The sequence below is a fragment of the Lissotriton vulgaris genome, chromosome 4_1, assembly GCF_964263255.1.
Source record: "Lissotriton vulgaris chromosome 4_1, aLisVul1.2, whole genome shotgun sequence".
In the NCBI taxonomy this organism is placed as follows: domain Eukaryota; kingdom Metazoa; phylum Chordata; class Amphibia; order Caudata; family Salamandridae; genus Lissotriton; species Lissotriton vulgaris.
This window is the reverse complement of record NC_141691.1, coordinates 240,483,014-240,503,291: the sequence shown is the minus strand read 5'-3', so window position 1 is coordinate 240,503,291 and position 20,278 is coordinate 240,483,014. Positions and strand designations below refer to the sequence as shown.

The following is a 20,278-nucleotide window of genomic DNA, read 5'->3' as shown; positions in this document are numbered from 1 at the left end:
ATTTTCTCCCAAAGGACATCAAGTTTTCTAACAAAAATGTCCATCACATCATCCAGTCTGGACTCAAATCCTTCCATCAGTGTGTCTAAAATTTTGATCCCCATTTCGGTGGTATTAAGGCCATTAACCCAAGGATCTTCAGTCTGGGTGGAAATAGAGTTGCACATCTGGGCTTCAGTTATTCCATTGCCACTGCTACCATCACTGTTGCACGGGATGCCTGCATTGGAGTCTGTTTTTTGCCTGAGCTTTAATTGGTTTGATTTTACCACGTTTTTCTTTCCCCCAAGAGCTGTTGCAACCAATGTCCGCCCTCTGGCAATCTTACTCAAAGTCCCTTGTGTATTGTTGGCAGGGGCACATAGGTCCTGGTTAATAGAAGCAAGTGGAGACTGAGTATTTGGGACTACAATATCAGGGCTTAGAGGCACAGAGGAAGATTTTAGACAGCACGACGAAGTTAGGTCCAAGGTACCTCCAGGTGACAAACGAGGTTGTGTCGGGGCAAGGTCTAAGGACAGTCGTCTCTCAGTTGCCCATATCTCGTGTATAATCACCGATTCCGCCCTTGTAAAGAAATCATCTGGTGTTCCAACTACCCCCTTAGTTTACTCATTTTGACAATGGTGTTGATTTGTTGCTTGAAGGCAGTATTCTTACAATGGTGTTTTTGTCGGCGAAACTTTGTATAATTAACACGTACCTGGCTTCCTGGAGTCTGTGAACCTTAAAACACACTGCAAATGGGGTGGCCCTGCCCGGCCCTTTCGGCCCCAGATGGCCCGCCCTTTAGCCGGGCTTAGCCCGGCACCCGCCCGCGCGCGTCCCGCTTGGCGGGATAGGCCTGCTAATTAAATCCCCGCCGGTGTCAAGGGGGAGGGGCAGTGGGTCCGTCGGTCGCCCTGCAGGATTCTGGGTCGTGCAGTCCTCTGCACCTGCCCCCGCTGGTCTCAGCCCTTGGATGCCAAACAAATGAAGAGTCTCAGCGTGTGCACTGTGCATCCATCAGGATCTGGAGCTCCTCTCCCCCGCCCTGTGCTACTGCAAAGGGAGGCAGGCAGAAGCAATTCAGGCCTTCCCAGCGAACGCCATCCTTCTAACGTGCATCAGATTTCCGGAGCACAACACAGGAGGAAATGCGAGGTCAGCCCCTCAAGCGCGTATCAGGCCTCTGGGGCTCAGTGCAAGAGGAAGCGCCAGTGCAGCCCTTCCAACGCGCAGCAGAACTCTGGAGCACAGCATGGAGGAAGTGCGAGGACAGCCCTCCCAGCGTGCATAAATTTATATGAGTGGAACCTGAGACCTTATGAGGACATTTGGGGCCTGGTATGACTTTAAATTCACAGTTATTACACTGTTTCTGAGGGGTGTCATGATACAACTTTTAGTTCTTGCAGGGCACTTTGGGTTGCAAGGCGAGCAGCAGCTCCCGTGTGTAGAATGGTCTTTCGGAGAGTCCAGGACCAGGGGTCCTGGCGACGTACAGGCGCAGACGGGCCTGCCTAAGGTACGTCCATGGCAGCATTCGGGTTAAATGGTGGGAAGCAGTGAAAAGCTCCTGCCTCCTCCACAACCTGGAAATGCGCCACAGGTGAGGGTGGGCAGTTGTTCCGGTCTCCGCCCTCAACTCAATTGGTAGCAGCTGCGGTGGACCGGGGTCGGGACCAGAAGTGCAAAATGTGCAAAAGTACAAGGTAAAAGTATTGTTTAAAAACTCTTAAAAAAGTATTATCTTTAAAAGCAGCAATAGCGGCGTGTAGTCACCACAACACTTAGACACACTAGGCAGAAATAAAAATAGAACCCTCTAGTCACCCGATCTGCTGCGCGTCCGTGGCAGCATTCGAGTTAAGTGGTGGGGAGCGGTGAAAAGGGCCCGCCTCCTCCACGACCCAGAACTGCATCACTGGCGAGGGTGGGCAGTTCTGGTCTCCGCCCTCCACTCAATCGGCAGTAGCCGCATTGGACCGGGGTCGGGACTGGAGTGAGAATGCTTAGTGGTTAGAAATGCAGTGATACATACTGGTTCCAGTTTGCAATGGGTTTGTGGGTCGTAAAACATAAGACAACTGTATAAGAGTAAACCTGCTGCAGACAAATGGATACTGTTGAATGCTGTATATGTTGTTGTAACAATGTATTAAATGTCTGCATATCACAATATCACATATGCGACTAAGAATACATTTTCAAATTTTCAGCATTGAGAAAGTAATTGGAAAATTTGACTATTCATCTAACTAATAAGAATAAAACTTTCATTTTGGCAAAACATTTGCGCTGAAATATTAAATAAATACAAGTGGAGGCGCCTTCAATTTTTTCAGTGTAGTCCAAAACATACCAGCCCTTACCCCTTGCTATTTTGATAATGCTATGCATGGTCAGAATATGAATTTAATTTATGGGGTGAGGTAGGAAGGCAGGTATGTATGTACGCATTCATGTGGATACACATGCTTAATATGACTCAGAGAGAATTCTCAGTAACTTACATTAAGTCATACTACTGTCATTCTCAGCTGTATATGCTCACGTATTGGCAAGATGTGGGTAGTGTACACTTCCATGTGAAGTTGGAGAAATGATTTCACTTTGACTCAGATTTACTCGGCTTGACATATCTGACCCGAACATTGGAACGGAAGGGTGCATACAGTTTAGTTTGTGATTTTGGTGTTGCACTGGTATTTCCCAAGAATGGGGGTGATATTGAGCTTTCAACAGGAAATTGTTGGAAATAGGGGTACAGATATGTAAACAGAAATATGATCAGTCTAACGGGATAGAAATGAAGTTGTTCCAATTCTTAGCTAAGGAAAATGGTCTCTTGGATACAGGGTGTGATATTAATGATCAAATTAGGGATATTTTGACTGACAAATGGCCAGGAACACATGCCCAGTAAAAACATCCAATGTTCTTTTTGTTGTTAATAAACTTAAGGCATTCTGGAAGACATTTATCAATGCCTGATCAAGCAATTGGATACAGGGAAACTGAACCCAATTAACTATACAGGAAGAGAGGCAACTGAAATAGATTTGAACAACCTACTGTGAATTGGACAACATATGTAGCATATATGCGGGACATATGCAAATATAATGTCCATTTGAGCATATGGCCTACACAACCTCTGATAAATTATGCAAGCTGTACCGGACCAATATTCTCATCCTCGTGCCTAATACTGCCCCCAAATTAAAAAAACAATTTTTGATCAAATTAACTTCCCTGCAAGGATGACGAGTGGCGAGTGTACACGATAACCAGCATCAGTAAAAGTTGAAGATCATGTCTCGTGTACGTGGTGTGTCAACATTGATAAACAGTGCCAAATTAATCAGGAACTTAATGGAATTTCTGACCAAAATAATCGAATGATTTGAGGTTCAAAGATACTTCTTTGAAGTACTTGGATAGCTATGGCTTTGATCATCTGGGGTACATGTAAGCATGCAGACCTGCAGAAGGAAAAGGTGCTGCAGAGCTCTAGACAGGTGTTCATAGAGACAATCACTGCGTTTTGGGGAAATGAGGAAGTTATTTCTTTAAAATTATAAATAAAAATCCTTCCTTTTAAAACTGCAAAAACATGAAAAAGCAAATTCTTACTATAATTATAGATGGCAACAAACAAATCGAAATCTGTAAACATGATTGCTCTCTTACCAGGAGGTATGTGCAGCTTGAAGAGTAACTTCAGTTTGTTAGTAAAACTTCCATTGTACATTACATCTAGGAAAAAAAGGACAAAACCCAAGAATAACATGTATTATTGAATGAATGAATGAAACAAACTTTATTTCGATATATTGCACATATCTTAAAAAGCATTACAATACAATAAAAACAGTAAGATAAAAAGACTCAATACAATAGTAAAACATTTCAATTCATTATTTACAAAAAGACGATTTGGGCATTAGTACAGAGTAGGCGGGAGAATTTTAGGGCATGGTTAATAGCCTCAAGGATCGGGTCCGCCATGCCCAGCCCAAAAATTTGGCAAGGCAACAAGCAAACAGGGGGCGGGGGTCGGATCTTAAGATAAGTAGAGCCTCAAGGTGGGATCTAGTGCCGAGGCTCCTACACAAAGGCTTCAGCCAGATGCTGCGCGGGACTATGTAGGCTGGGCACTCAAAAAGTAGGTGGGGGACTGACTCTGGCCTATTAACACAGAAGGGACAAAATGGTGTTGATTGCGAAAGTGCCTTCCAGCTGGCAGTCAATTTCCCCACTGGCAGTAACTCCAACCTAAATTTAAAATATAGCGCCCTATCCCAAGATTTAGTAATCAAGTCCAGATAAGGTTCACTATAAGGGACGTCCTTAATCATCAGAAATTAAACATTTTACATGCATTATTATAAATTGCATGACTATTTCGAAGGCAGCTGACCTGCTGCAATAACCACCACTCAAGGTGGGAAGGACACCTCCCCATAAGGGACAAGTGTAATATCTGACTCCTGCTATTACTGGACATTACTACACCCTTATGGAAAGGGGCTTCTTTGACAGTCGGAACTCACCTTTTAAGCCTTCGCCTGCATCACCATAACTAGCTACTGTGGCATCCCTGAAGCGCATATTAAATGTTACTAATAGCCACAATAAGGGACAATGGAAATTCAATCAAAATCACAGCTACATAATGATGTAACCCTAATGATGCAGCTATATTAGCTGGTTCTGCAAGTCCACGGTTTCTTTAAGATTGCCTGAATCACTCACAAAGCTGTGTCTGAGTGTACCATTCAGAAAAAGTTTACATCCAACAATAGAGGTCAAACAACAGACTAGAGCTTCGGACGTGCAATAAATACAATCAAACCTTTTCAATCTATGCAGTGCACTGAAGCGATGGAATAAAGCATCTCCCTTTACATCAGACTCATTGCATTTCTTCCAAATCAGAAAAGTTCTCACCTAAGAGGATGTCAAGTGTTCACTATCAGAATCCCAGTGCCCTCCTCATTGAGAAAGTAACCCCCAGTATCTACCTTTGAAAACTATCTGTCAGCCATTCCCACACAACCTCTCTCCCTCCCACCCTCGTTCTTTGCTCCCATAGCTATGGCTGTCCTACATAAAGATATATTCATTATAGATTAGTATCTCATAAAAACAGAAATACAATACTATTCTGTACTCTTTGCATAAGTCTCATACAGACACATTCTTCACCTGACTACTGATATACTTAGCTAAACTACAGCAATTAGTTGCATGCAGTACAATGATTTGGAAAAGAAAACCGATTTCATTAAACAATGCACACTTACGATGTATATCAGGTATAGTAACTTCAAAGATAGTCAGTCACATGTAAGTCTTATAAATAATAAGTTCACATCTTGCTTTTCTTGCTCTACGGAATCAGTCATCCATGTACTACAAACTAGTGCAAGCTGGTGCATGGGGCACGTTTTAACTACAACTGACCATCAGAACCTGCATCCACGGCTATTTTGAGAGTAAATAGACCGTTCAGCCACCTCCACGAAAATGAATCATTTACAAGTGAATTATATCTACCACTCTGCCTCATAAATGATGTTCATGGTAATGAAGTGTGAGGTTGATAGAGACTTTACATATGCTGCAGATTCGCAATTGTACCCAAAGACTGTCAAGCGAAAAGCTAATTTAAAATCATGTTTGGACCAATACAAAAATATATGAAACTGAATAATGCCAATAAACAAGACTGGGGTAATGCCATAAAAATTCACATATCACTCCATTAAAACCATCTATGGAGAAATTCCTAGATGTTTTACTCAATTAAAATATGCACTTCAATGGCCATATACAAAATAAAAACTTAAACGACCTACTGACTACACGTGATTTTAAAACGGTAAAGGCCTTAATGATTCCTTTCCAGGAGTATGGATGTTACATCACTACTTATTTCCCTAAAAATTATTATCCCACTAAAGCTGAAACGTGCTTTTGAATAGATAGATACCAATAAAACGTTGTTTTTTTAACTTCACATATGTCCGCCCTTATAGCCTACCCAAATAGATGACCGTTCAAAGCTGCCTGTGTCACATACATACTTTAAAGAAACAAACACCCAAAAAACTAGAACACAAAAATCAAGATATATCAAAGTTCCAAGAATCTCAGAAGTAAATACAAACAAATGCCGGACATGGCACTGGTTCATGAGTACTAGTCTTCAATAAATCAAGAATACATTGATTCAAATCTACAAGGTGCATTAAAAGGGAAATACTTTAGATTTAGACTAGTCTATATACAAATACCCTAGCTCGAGGGAACCTGGAATTTAAAACTCAAAGGGTAGAGTGAATGTTGTTTGCAGGGGCACAAAGTAGAAACCCCAGATAGTGGTCTTTCTCCAAAGCAGCTAACATTGAGGAAAACGTATTTTCGGGCATCATTCGACAAAATGAGTTTTAGAACAATTAAGGAGGCTATTAACTATTGTTTTCTATAGAATCAACAAACTGATGAAATATTGAAATACAGCATATATGGAGTCTGTCTGCCAATTATCAATACTTTAATATTTTTTTAAAAATAAATTAATGACTGTTTTTTTCTCTTTGAACGAATTTGTATGATCTTCTCTAGAACTTAGTTTTTCATGTGTCGCTCATTCATTGTTATCTATTTGAGAATGCATTAATAGTTTACTACTACTAACAAATGTTACCCCACACTTCAAGATAAAACACAATTTCTAGCTCTTCAAAATCAATGTTTCAAGGATCTGGAACACACTTCCTGTGAAAGAACAAATTACTTACCTTCGGTAATGCATTATATAGTAGAGACTCAACCTAGCTGCAGATTCCTTACCTTTAAAATTCCTAGGTGTAATGCTGGATCTGGAAACTTACTGAGCAATACCCCTTCCGTGCGCTGTCGGGTGGTTCCATTCGGCTCCACGTGACTGCGTCGTTAGCTTCAGTTATGATGTCTCGCCACCCAGGCAAGCGGATGTCAGTACTTAACATTTTTTCCACGCCAGGAGTGCAGAGCCACAAATTACCTGACGTAGTTGTGTGCAAAACTAGGGCCCTGAAAGGAGGAGTAATCCTAGCTCTACAATATAAGTCCACAAAGCGGGGAGGCATAGGTGCAGCTATAAGGAATCTGCATCAGATAATGCGCTACCGAAGGTAAGTAACTTGTTCATCTGATAGAGAAGTCTAGCTGCAGATTCCTTACCTTTGAATGAGATAACCAAGTCATACCATCCCGGCGGTGGGCTGCGGACCAATACCGTAAACTAGAAAGTCCTGCAGAACCAAGCAGGCAAAATTCCCTTCTCTGTAGACCCGACTGTCCAGGCAGTAGTGTTTCTCAAACGTATGCAAAGATGCCCACGTTGCTGCCTAACAGATGTCCAGGACTGGGACACCCCAAGCCAAGGCCGTAGTCACAGCCTTTCCCCTGGTGGAATGGGCCTTTAATCCCTCAGGGTGCTGCTCCTTTCCATGAACATAACAGATCTTAGAGCAGAGACCGACCCAGAGAGAGATGGTCCTTTTCTGCACTGCCCTTGCCTTTTTTGCTCCCACGTACCCCGCAAAGAGTTGGTAGTCCATCCAGAACTCTTGTGTGCAGTCAAGGTAGAAAGACAACGCTCTTTTTGGGTCCAGGTGGTGAAGGCGTTCCTCCACTTTAGAGGGATGCAGGAGAGCAAAGGAGTGGGCCAACGCAATGGATTGATACAGATGGAATGGCATCACAACCTTTGGAAAAAAAGGAAACCCGAGGGCAAAGCAACACTGACATCAGACAGGGAGACGAGCAAGATAAAGCCTGCAACTCACTCACCCTCCAGGCAGATATAATTGACATTAAAAAGGCTGTGTTGATAGTCAACAGCCGGAGGGGACAGTTATGTAATGGCTCGAAGGAAGCACACATTGAGTAGGTGAGTACCAAATTAAGGTCCCACTGTGGCATAACAAAGGGCGTGGGTGGAAAGAAGTGAGCCAGCCCTTTTGGAAATCTAAGTACAATAGGAGACTTAAAGAGATAAGACTGGTCTGGCAGCCGCAAAAAATCAGAAAGGTAACACTTGAGAGTTCCAAAGGCACAGCCGGGCTGGGCAAGGGTCAGAATGAATAAAAACATTAGAAAGAGAAGCAGAAAGATGTTCAATAGACCTTTCTGTACAGTATAATACAAATCTCTGACAACGGCAGACGTATACCATCTTAGTGGTGTGCCGCCTTGCCGTCAAAATACTGTTACATGCTTCGGGAGGAAGGTCAAAAGCTATCGACTTCCGCCGCTCAATCTCCACGCATGGAGGCGCAGAGTTGACAGGTTCGGGTGGAGAACCCTCCCCTGCTGCTGCAACAGTATATCCTCCCGAAGGGGCAGGCTGGCCGGAGGATCAATGTTCATCTTCAGATGCTCTGGATACCAGACTCTCCTCGCCCAGTCCGGAGCCACAAGAATGACTTGGGCCCGGTCTCTCCTGATCTTCTTCAGAACTCTGGCTCCACTTGCGACGAATAAAGTCGCCGAGCAATAGCTGCCTTAGAAACTCCAACGTGCAATATTGCTGACCCTGCGCGGTCTCTTCAGAGGCAAACAAATGTAACCAAGGTTCTCCCCACTGATGAAAGAGACCTTCCACCACCTCTGGCTGTAGACACCATTTTTTATTCGCTAGGCATCGACGGTTGAGTTTGTCCGCCCTGGCGTATAGAGAACCTACCAGGTGTTGTACCACCAGGGTTATGCCCTGCTGTTCCAGCCATGTCCAGAGATGCAGGGCCTCTCGACAAAGGGTCCACGATCCCACGCCGCCCTGCTTGTTGCAGTACTACATGGCGGTGGTGTTGCCCGTGAAGAAGTGGAGAAGTGTGGCTCAGGGGTTAAAGGCGGCAGACCCGGAAGCTGAGATCGGCCCTGGACCAGGGTTCAATTCCCCGCCTCGGCGGGTCTTGGGCTCAAAAATTCCACGGACTCGATAATTCTCGCTCCGGTGCCTTCTCAACTCATGGGTTCACACTCTGCGACTCTGGGCAATAGCTTGCTTAATCTCCACAACGGCCTCTCGCGGCGGGATGCCTGGCTTTCACCTTGTGGATACCCTGCCGGGGTTATCTAACAGGGCAATACCAGGACGGGTTCCCTAAGCAAGCGCCGGGAAACCCTTTGTGGGTAGCTGTGCGCTATATAAGCTCAAATACATTTACATTTACATCTGCACTAGCTTTCCCTTGACAGAGGGAAGAAAGGCTTTCAATGCCAATCGAATCGCTCAGTGTGCCAGCAAATTTATGTGGAGCCCTTACTCTGCTGGAGGCCAGTGTCCCCTGATGTCCTCCTCTCCCAGATAGCTGTCCCACCCCTGAAGTGACACATTTGTCACAACTAGTTGGGGAAGGGAGAGGGGTCTGCCATTGACCCAATCACGGTTTGCCAACCACCACTGCAGATCTCTCACAGTTCCTTCCGTGATCTGGACCATGTCAGTTCGATTTCCTCAATGCTGTGCCCAGTGGAACCTCAGGTCCCACTGCAGAGCCCGCACCTGGCATGCTTTACCAACAGGATGCAGAAGGCCATGAGGCCCAACAGCATCAGAGTCAGTTTCATCAAAATCCAGGACAGAGGCTGAAACATCAGAATCATAACCTGAATATCTTGGATTCGCTACTCGGGAGGATAGGCCCGAAACTGCACTATGTCCAGAACAGCTCTGATGAAAGGGAGCATCTTAGAAGTAGACAGGTGTGACTTTGGCACGTTTATAGAAAACACCAGCGAATGCAGTAGGTCTGCTTTAGTCTGAAGGTGGGAGACAACAGCCTGGGGGGAGGACTCCATCAACAGCCAGTCGTCGAGGCTGGGGAAGACTGACACCCCTAACCTGCGCAGATAAGGTGCGACCACCGCCATCACCTTGGTGAACATCTGAGGGGGCACTGGGAAGGCCAAAGAGGAGCACAGTAAACAAAGTGCTCATGGCCTACCTTGAACCGCAGAGAAAGTCTGTGGCCCGGCAGGATGAGGATGTGAAAATATGCATCCTGCAGGTCCAACACTATAATCCATGCTTTTTGGTCTAGAGCAGACAAGACCTGAGCTATAGTGAGAATCTGAATTTCTCTTTCTTGAGGAAGAGATTGAGGGCCCTAAGATCTAAAATGGGCCCCAATCCTATGTTCTTCTTTGGAATCAGAAAGAAGTGGGGATAACAATCACTGCCTACTTCTGAAACGGGGACCCTTTCTATAGCTCCCTTGGCCAAGAGAGCTGTAACTTCCTCCTGGAGCAATTTCAGATGATCCTCCATCAGTTGTTTCTGATTTGGCAGAATGGGAGAAGGAAAGGAAAGGCAGAGAATAGCCCTCCTGAATGATGTGCAAGATCCACTTGTCCGATTCTATGGATCTCCAGTGGGGAAGATGATGATGGATTCTGCTGCCAACTGGAGTAGTGTGGTCTTGCAGATTCAGATTAGGAGTGCTTGGAGGCTGCGGCTGCCAGGGCAGGGTGGCCAACAACTTCTGACCTCCATTCCTGGGTCAGAATGTACCTCGTCCATGTCCCCGAACGGCTTAGGAAGTCTGCCTCGGACAGTGGCTGCGAAAGGGCTGTCGAGACTGAAAACCCCTTCCACTGCCACAAAAGGGGCGAATGGTAGACGGGACACAAGGAGTAGGGGAGAGGCCCAAGGGTCTGGCAGTAGCTTGAGAGTCTTTGAACCTGAACAGTGCCTAAATCTGCCTTTTTCCTAAAAAGATGGGTGCCATCGAAAATGTCCATCAAATTGGCCTGGACATTGCCTGAGAAGCCAGTTGTCCTAAGCCAGGCATGGCACCTTAAGGCCACTGTCGTTGAAATCGATCTGCCCAGCGAATCTGTTGTATCTAGGCCACACTGTATGGTGAATGTTGCTGCATATCTGCCTAGTAGAGCACAGTCTGGTCCTCCTCCTGGACTTGTGGCAGCACTTGCACAACTATCTCCCAAAGGGAGTGGGAGCAACCGCCCAATTAGCATGCAGTGTTCACCGACCACAATGCCAGGCAGGAAGAAGAAAACAACTTCTTCCCAATTGAATCCAACCTCTTGGATTCCCTATCCGGAGGCGGAAGGGAGTACAGCCTGGGAAGTAGAGGCCTGCACCACCAAACTTTCAGGGGTAGGTTGTTGGCTGAGGAACTTCGGGACACCCGGTGCTGGGCGATGGCGGCGTGTAATTGTTCTAGTCACAGGAGCCTCTGTGCTAGGCTTGGACCACGTGCCAGGCTTGGACCATGTGCCTAGAAGGACATGCTCCATTAAAGGGCAAAAGGGGTTCGGAAGTGAATGCCCCAGGTTAAAGCATTTCAGTCAGGAGGTTCGTTCTAGTCTTAGGACGTCAGCTGCCCTTTTTTACCACCATGGCATAGTATTCTCCCCTCCTCCGTAGCCACTGTTGGCGGAGACAGCATGCCAGTATCTAGAGAAGTGTCCAGTGCACTGGCTTTCACAAGTTCCCTATACCAGTTGAAATGCTCCACAGAGTCATCCTAATGTTCTCATTCCTCTCCCGAGCCTAGCATATCCTCAAAGTGCTCAGGCAACAACATAGAACCCCTGGGTTCAATTGGCACTGTCATTGGCGTCATGCAACGTCGTTCTGACTCCGTGTCGTTGAGGATAAGGACGGGGATGGTGTCACAAGTGGACACAGGCAGCACCGACTTCAGGTCACACGCCGGAGGTCACATTGGCAAAATAGGAATCGACCCGGATCCATGAGGGCCAGCCGGAGCAAATAGAGTCAAACTTAATGGGGCCCCTTCTAACTCCGCGGGGCCCGAGGGCTCACCAACGGGGTCGACCCGCTCAATTATGTGGTGCATGGCCTCGTAAAATTCTTTTATCTGAGCCGGGGTCGCCCCAGCTCCCATAAAGGGAGGGAGGCACGAAGTAGACTCTGGCTCCGGCTCCGCAGAACCGTGACTAGAACGTCGGTGCTCCTTACCTCTCTTGTCAGTGGACAACAGCCAAGGTGAAGATGAAGTCCGTTTTGACTTCTTCTTCTTGTGCCTCTTCCCTGAGTGCCCAAAGACCTCAAGTGGGATGAAAAGGACTTGGGGCTCTTGGAGCAGTCTCGTGACCAACTCTTCTTCAATCGAGATATCTGTGGAGTCTCGCTGGACAGTGTAGACAGCGGGGCCACAAGGAGCTTCATCACCCGCTCCCGCAAGGCCTTCGGAGACATGGCCCGGCAGTCCAAGCACAATTTTGAATCATGGTTGCACTCGAGACACCAGAGACAGACGAGGTGGGAGTTGGTAACAGGCATCATGTGATGGCAGGTACAGCAGGACTTGACACCTGTCTTCCTCGAAGACATCCACGCACAAGTTAGAAAAAATTCTGAATTCAACAAAGAATCGAGAAAAAACCTCTCAAAAAGTGACAACGGGATAGCTCTTACCGCATCGGCGCTTAACTGGCGCGGAAAGAAAAGTACTGACGTCTGGGTGGCGCTAATAAGTACTGCAACGTCATAACCGACGCAGTCTCACAGAGCCGAATGGAGCCACCCAAAGGCGAGCACAAGGGGGTATTGCTCAGCAAAAGTTTCTGGATCCAGCCTGATGCATAGGAAATTCAAGGATAAGATATATGCAGCTAGAAGTCTCTATCAGATATAAAAAATGCCACCTTCTACTTCTGTGAGAAAATTCTAAATCCCTTATCAATGAGAAAATATTTTAAACCTTCTACATAATTCAGAACATCTCTAAGTTATTGGACATCTGCAATAATTATTTACACCTTTCTTTATTTTTCAACTCCGACACTTTTCTCCTCACTTTAATCATTATGCACCTTTTCTATCTCACCGTACAAATGGCAATTAAATCATCAATTAAAGCTCACCCGTCTTTCTAATATATAGATCACTAAACATCGCATAACACTTTTTATATTGTTTGTTTACTGAATCAAAGGTTGACACTTACTTTCTTCTTACTTGTCACAGTTCAAATGTAGAATGTCAACATGCTCCTGAGTAACTGCCACTTTTAAAAACGTTCAAATACATTGACAGCAACACTACCCTCAATGCAAATTATATTATACAGTTGCCTCTTTCTATATCTCACATAGGGATCTATTTTCTTATTCTGTTAGTAAACCTATTAATGGAATCTGTTTCAATACCATATTATTGTACAAACATCAATGTTCTCCTGTCATATGTTTTGATATCTTAATCAATGTCCCTTTAGGTTATTTTTTCATCAATGTGGCAAGTGTGTATACTAACACAAACTATCCCCACTGTTAAGCAGACAACTTTAATTTCCTGGAAATTAGCGTTTGTTGAGGCAAGATGGCCGCCGTGAGGTTGTGGTGAGAGGTCGCTCCAGACACCCTCTCCCCGAAACACCCAGATGGTTGGCGAGTAAGGACTAGTTATACACCCCTATGGATTTGAACAACTGGATACAGAGAGGACTGAACAGACTCCGTCCTAAGAATTCTGGTTTCAAAGAACAAATCAGTCGATTTTTTCAAAAAGCACGGGCGCTGAGAATAGTGCTCCGTGATCAACTAGCAAAGATGCCTACACGCCTGCTTAAAGACAAAGAAAAGGAGAAGGCGAAGATGCAGCAAGATGCTACAGCAAAGGCGCAGGACGGTAAAGACTCCCAAAGCTCCGTGAAGGGAACCGGCAGCGATCCAACCCCAGGTTCACAGCATCACCGAGGGCCAGGCGCCATAAGGAAGATAATCCCCATGACACAGAAGGGGAAGAAAGCGGAGAAAGCCGGGACAGCAGAGGCGCGGGTGAAACGCGATGTGACAATGCCGGCGGCAAAGAAAGATCGGCTTCAAAATGAAGATAGTACAACACTGGCAAAACAAGGCTTGAGCAGAGGGAAAGACGCGACACTGAGGCAGCCTACCTTGGTGGAAGCGTTTACCTCGAGGAGAGGCTCGCAGACAGACACGGAGATCAGCGCTAGCAGAGACGCTAGCAGAGACGCCCTCGAGGACGCAGCGGCAGAGTCAGCAACAGAGACCGGCGCTTCCAGCGCGAACACAGCGGTTGCTAGGCAACCTAGAGACCTGGCAGCAGCAAGCATCGGCAGTGGGAGTGAAGGCGGAGAGGAAACGGGAGCTGCAGCACTGAAGGTAATTCAACCTTCAGCTTCATGTGTCAGTGGGCAAAAATTGCTCAAAGGGGCTAGTAATGATGACACTCAATTAACAATAACTATAGAGGAGGGCTCACATAAGTCTAGCGCTGCAGAAAATTCAGACATGCTGGAAGCATTAATTCAGCTGGAAGCAGAATTTAAGGATAAAGAGAGGAAACAGAGTAACAATGTGTGTGTATGTAAATGTATTGGCATTTATATAGCGCACTACTTACCCGTAGGGTCCCAAGGCGCTTCGACCACTGCGAAACCCTTCCTGGCTTCCCTGAGAGATGGTCCCTTAATGGGTATCTCCAGGGTGAGACCAGGCATCCCCGGCGGTCTGGTGGGGCCGTTAGTGAAGATGAGGCAAGCTAGTGCCCAGAGTTGCCGAGTGTGATCGCTGATCAGAGTGGGCACCGAGGCGAGAGAATTATCGAGTCCGCTGACCCTGGTCCAGAAACCTGCCGCGCCGGGAATCGAACCCTGGTCCCGGGCCGTCCTCTGCTCTCGGGTCTGCCGCCTCTAACCAGTGAGCCACACTACTTCAATGGGGCTAATTCTCTATCAGGAGCTGGAAAAAGTATAAAATCAGGTGCAGGAAACAAAAACACTGAACTGGAGAAAAGAGAGGGAGCATCACTGGAGGGAGAGTGCTTCTTTTCAGTGAATGAGGATGCTGATACGACCCAATCAAGTGGGGAGGTTACAGAAGAATCAGATGAAGAGTCGAGTTCTGATTCAAGTTCATCTGTAAAAGATACCACGCAGAGGAGGAGAAAGTCAAAGGGTAAAAGATATGGCGGAGTGTTGGATTCACCAGTAATGGGGGGAAAGAAGCTAGACTGGGATTACTCGGCAACATCCCAGACTTATACAGAAGAAAATAGCCCACAAGCCTTAGGCAATACCCCCATACCAGCGCAGTACATGGCCCCCTTTGACATGATATGTTCTACTCTTAAGCAGATGCAAGGGGAAGCAAGGTCGGAAAGCCGTAGGGCTAGACAAGCCACAAAGAAAATTCAAAATACCCTTAGAAAAGTTAACAAACTATATGAAGGCCTCAGCGAAAGAGTGACTGAGGTGGAGACTCGGACTGGAAAACTGGAGGATGATGTTGCGGGGTGGCAGGACTTTAAAATGGAGCAGGAAAAGTTGTCAACTGATTTACAATGGAAGCTGGAGGACTTTGAGAACCGCCAGAGACGGAACAACGTACGCATTTTGGGAGTAGAGGAAGGGAAAGAGGGAGACGACATTATGGGCTTTGTAGTTAACTTGTTGAGAGGTGCTTTTCCTGAATCACAATGGGAGTGGGAAAGAGAGATACAACGAGCACACAGGTTTCCTTTTACTATCAGGAAAAATCACGGGGGAAAGAGTCAGGCAACTCAGCAGGCTCTGCCCAGAGCCATCTTGATTTATGTCGGAAATTACCTGCTCAGGGAGGAGATAATGGACAAGGCTAGGCCGGATAAGAAGAGAACTTTTGATGGGGTTACTTTTTTCGCCAGGCCAGATTTCTGCCACACAACGGTGGAGAGAAGATGGAGACTGAGGCAGCTTATCAAACCCTTTCAGTCTTTGGGCTCTGAGGCCTTTCTCTTATTTCCAGCGAGATTGAAAGTGGTTACAAGGGGTAGAATAAACATATTTTTATCCGAGATAAAGGCCCAGCAATACCTAGAGGAGATTAAGTCACAGAAAGGGGGTTGAATAGTTAAAGATGATGAACCTGGACTGCTAGATTTTGATACTCAGCTGTTTGGAGGGTTGGTTAAAATGTAATGAACAGTGTCAGTAAAGAGCGAAGTGACATAGAGGTGTATATAATATTCAGGGTGTTGGGTATAGGGGAGGGGGAGGAGCGATATCCACAGGCTACTGCGGCTGCACATAGGTCCTATGGACCTATTTGCCTGTAAAAGGGGGGAGGGGGTGGTAACCAGAAGGGAGGGGGGGTGGGAGCAGGGGTAGAGGGGGTTGTAGGGAGGGCTAAAAAAAAATGTAAAAAAAGGGGTGGAAAAATGTAAGAATCAGCACAAGGAAACACAATTCAGAGTACAAAGAATGAACTGGTATTTGTATTCATTAATCAAAGTAATGACGCAGGTTTATTCTGAGAACAAAATGTTTGATTTTGAACGGTATGCTGAGTTGGGTAAAACTAATGATTCAGTTAAATGACCTGTAGGATAGCTACTATTAATATCTGTGGGCTGAATGATTTGGGGAAAAGATTAAAAGTGACAGCATTGCTTAGGACACTGAAGCTAGACTTGGTCTGCCTCCAAGAAACGCATGTTGAAGCTTCTAAGAGCTATTTAATGAATCATCTAGGATTTTCGGTACTGGCAAATACTTTGCAAGAGACGAAACACAGAGGAGTAGCGGTATTAGGAAGACCCACTGATGTAGAAGTGATTAGGAAATTAGAGGATAAATGGGGAAGGTGGGTAATTCTAGAAATAAAATTTAAAGGAGAAATATGCACCATAGTTTCTGTGTATGGCTCGACGGAGGATGATCCGGACACTTTTCAATTCTTAGATACAGAGTTGGCATTATGGCCTGAGCCAATTGTATGCTGCGGAGACCTTAACATTCACGACCCTACTAGTTCATTTGGACAAATTGGGGGTATATATATGGGGAGGAAAAAGAGAACCCACAGGGCACTTTCAGAAATGGTAGCAAATAATTCTTTAGTTGACCCTTGGATTAAAATCAATCCAGGCATCGATGGTAGCACATTTTATTCAGCCCCGCATAAAGTACTTGTCAGGCTGGATTAAGACTTGGGGGGGATTGTTCAATACGGTGCTTTTATGCAAATTTGTTAGCAGGGAAACCAGATGATATGGATAAATATAGTAAAAAATGGGCAGACAAGTTGGAAGGGGAGCTCTGTTGGTTTAAGGAGTCACTAGACTTAGGGCGAACTCTCCTGTGTTCAGCACCGCTTCAATCACAGCAGTATAAAACTCTTTATTCGCTTTATTTTACCCCTGCAAAAATAGCAAAATGGGGAGGCACCTCAGGTATCACATGCCCAAGATGTAGCTCCCTCGACGCAGACTTAATACATTTATTTGCTGTATGCCCACAAATACAGACAACGATAAAGGATATAGAGAAGTTTCTGGATGGTACGCTAAATATTCAGATTACTTTAAAACCCCCAGAAATACTGCTTGGGATAGTCACAGACACTAGTGTTATACAGAGGGAGTTCATCTTTGTCGCAATGGCAGTCTTTAGGCTCTGCATAGCCAGGGCTTGGTTAGACAAAAATCCCCCTGGAATGCAAGTCTGGCTATCTAACCTTTTATCAACCTATAATTTGGAAAAGAATATATATGCCCGGAAGGGTAAGAAAGGGAGGAGACTGGGATTAAGGATATGGGACCCTATTATAAGATGGAAAGAAGGTCTGGATTTGTGAGATTGGACCAGGGCAAGTAATGACAATCGAAACAACAGTGCAGATGCTGATATGGCGTTTTAATGAATTTCTAATTGTTTTCCTTTTTTTTTTGTATGATGTAATATGATAAATGAATACAATGTATGGTTGTAGAATATATAATGAATTGTGTGAATTGTGCAATGGTATAATAAAAAAATAAAAAATAAAAAAAAAGAAATTAGCGTTTGTTCATGGATTGGCATGTACTTTGAACAAACAAAGAGCTTTGGCTGATCTGCTGAATGAGGAAATTCGATTATATCCCAGGTGCACTGTTAGAAATGGGGGTCTCTAGTTGGCACTGGTTCGTACCTTTCTCAAAGTGGGGACCCTTGCTTCTAGCGAGGGAAAGAGAGTTACGCCTGTAGACAACCCCTGCCCACCCCCTTGGTAGCTTATTTCAGAGGCAGTGCGTAAAGCATTTGTGCACACATACAGAAATACAGTGTAAACACTACAAATGGACACCACACCAGTTTTCAAAAATAGGTATTCTTTATCTAAACAAAACAAGTCCAAAATGACAAAACCAACCGTACATACATCAAGATATCACCAACAATAGGTTATTCAAAAAAATAAAGCTTGTAGCAACAAATAGCTCCACCTGGGACTATTCTGATGACATGACAGATGAAAATCCAAAAGTAGGGTGCCGACCGCAAGGTGTGCGGGGTTGGGCCCGGAGTCACATGGACCCCAAAGAACAGTACATTGGCAAACAATGAAAACAAAGACAGTGCATGGTGTCGGGCGGTGAAGCTTTGTTAGTGATGGACGGCATCCGTTCCTTACGACCACAGGGGAGGGGAGGCGTTGGTTCCTTACTGCGATGCAGCAGAGGTGAGGCATTGGTTCCTTACTGCTGCCGGGGAGGTGACGTCACTTTGGCGTCAGTTCCTTACGAGGATGCGGCGTCGATGAATTCAGGAGGTCACCCACGTCAAGTATCGGCTCTGCGATGATGAAGCACCGGCGTTGGTGAGGACGGGGCTGCGATGCGAGTCGGGTTGGTGCGTGTCTAGCGTTGCCCTCGGCTCCGGTATGGCAGTGGCCTCTGAGACAGCATCAGAGTTGGTACGGTGCAGTGTCTGGGCTGTAGTGCAAGTCCGGGTGGTGCGTTGTGCACTTAACAAGCGGGGCCCACAGCTTTGTTGCACGTCACAGCATCGCTCGCCGGCAACAGTGTTACAATTTCCCTCTGTGGCAGCTGAAACAGCAGTTCCAGGTGCAGGAGGACAAAATAAGTCAAGTCTTTGTGTCCTTGAGACTCAGAACAGGAGGCAAGCTCTACACCAAGCCCTTGGAGATCTTCAAGCAAGATACACAGCACATAGCAAAGCGTTGGTGCTCTCCTTGGCAGAAACATGCACTGCAGGCCAAACCCACACAGCAAAGAGGCAGTACTTCTCTAGTTTTCCCAGTTCTTCCCCTTGGCAGAGGTTCCTCTTGAGCCCAGAAGTAATCTCAAGTTCTGGGCCTAAATACTGATACCACACTTTGCTTTTACTCTTGTGGCAGAATCTCTTAGGTCAGTCCAAACAAGTTCGATCCTTTCTGGTCCAGCTTCCTGACAGGAGGTGGAGACAGCATTGTGTAAGGCAGGCAGGGTCCACTCAGGTGCTAGGAAATCTTCCCCCGCTATTCTAATTGCAGACTAGGTCTATTCATGCCAGTCCGACTCATCCAGGAAAGGCAGGACATACTGCAAGTCTCTCCCCCCGCCCTCCCAGTGGCTGTCTGAAGAGAATGCACATCCCCAGTCCATGTCACTCCTAAACCAGACAGTCAATTCACAACCAAGCAGGGTCAAACATGACGGCTAAGCAAGAAAATAGTCACTTTCAAAAAAGAGGTATTGTCAAACACACAATATAAAAATCACCTTTACTAAAAGATGCTTTTTTATATTCTGAGCTCAGGCATACTAAACTCCATCTTTCTATCTTGTCCCCATGGGAAGTTATACTTGTAACACGTTACAAAGTACGCCCCATTCGATTTTATGGGACAGAAAGCCTTTCAATAGTGAAAAACAAAATACACTCTACTTCACTATGGGGACATGTCACACACATCAGTACATGTCCTACCCTTCACATACACTGCACCCTGCCCATAGGAGTACCTTGGGACTACCTGAGTGGTATCTGACATGTAACAAAAGGGAAGGTTAGGGCTTGGCAAGTGGGTGCACTTGCCATGTCGACATGGCAGTAAAAACCTTGCGCAGACACTGCAGTGGCAGGTCTGAGGACCCTGTGAAAGGCTGCTTTACAGGGAGAAAATATGCACTTTAGCACTGATCAGCAGTGGTAAGTGCCTAGAGTCATAAAAACATGTCAGAAACAGGAGTCCTAAAAGAAAAACGTCTGAGGATAAACCCGCTGAAAAAGCCAGGTCTAACATGCACGTAGACATTTGCTCTGGCTTTTCACTGAGAATCTCATTTAAATGTTTATGCTTGATTTCTTAAGCGTCTATCAAACAGTAAAGGTCAGCTCAGACATCACTTTCAGAAGAGCACCACCTACTACAAGGGTCAGCTAATAATAGGAGCAGGCAGGGTGAGCATTACTTTAAGTATCTAGTGACCAAATTGTGTAATCAGCTTCATGTACAACTTAAGCAGACATCTGTC

At 45.6% G+C, this 20,278-nt stretch overlaps 1 protein-coding gene across 1 annotated transcript in view; it reads right to left on the bottom strand.

Moving 5' to 3' along the window:
- TBC1D8B (TBC1 domain family member 8B) overlaps positions 1-20,278 on the bottom strand; it is a 720,472-nt gene that overhangs the window by 143,206 nt on the left and 556,988 nt on the right. Inside the window, exon 14 of the mRNA XM_086967215.1 lies at positions 3,676-3,741. Within this exon, the coding sequence (XP_086823341.1) occupies positions 3,676-3,741 (66 nt within the window). The remainder of the gene's footprint in view (positions 1-3,675; positions 3,742-20,278) is intronic.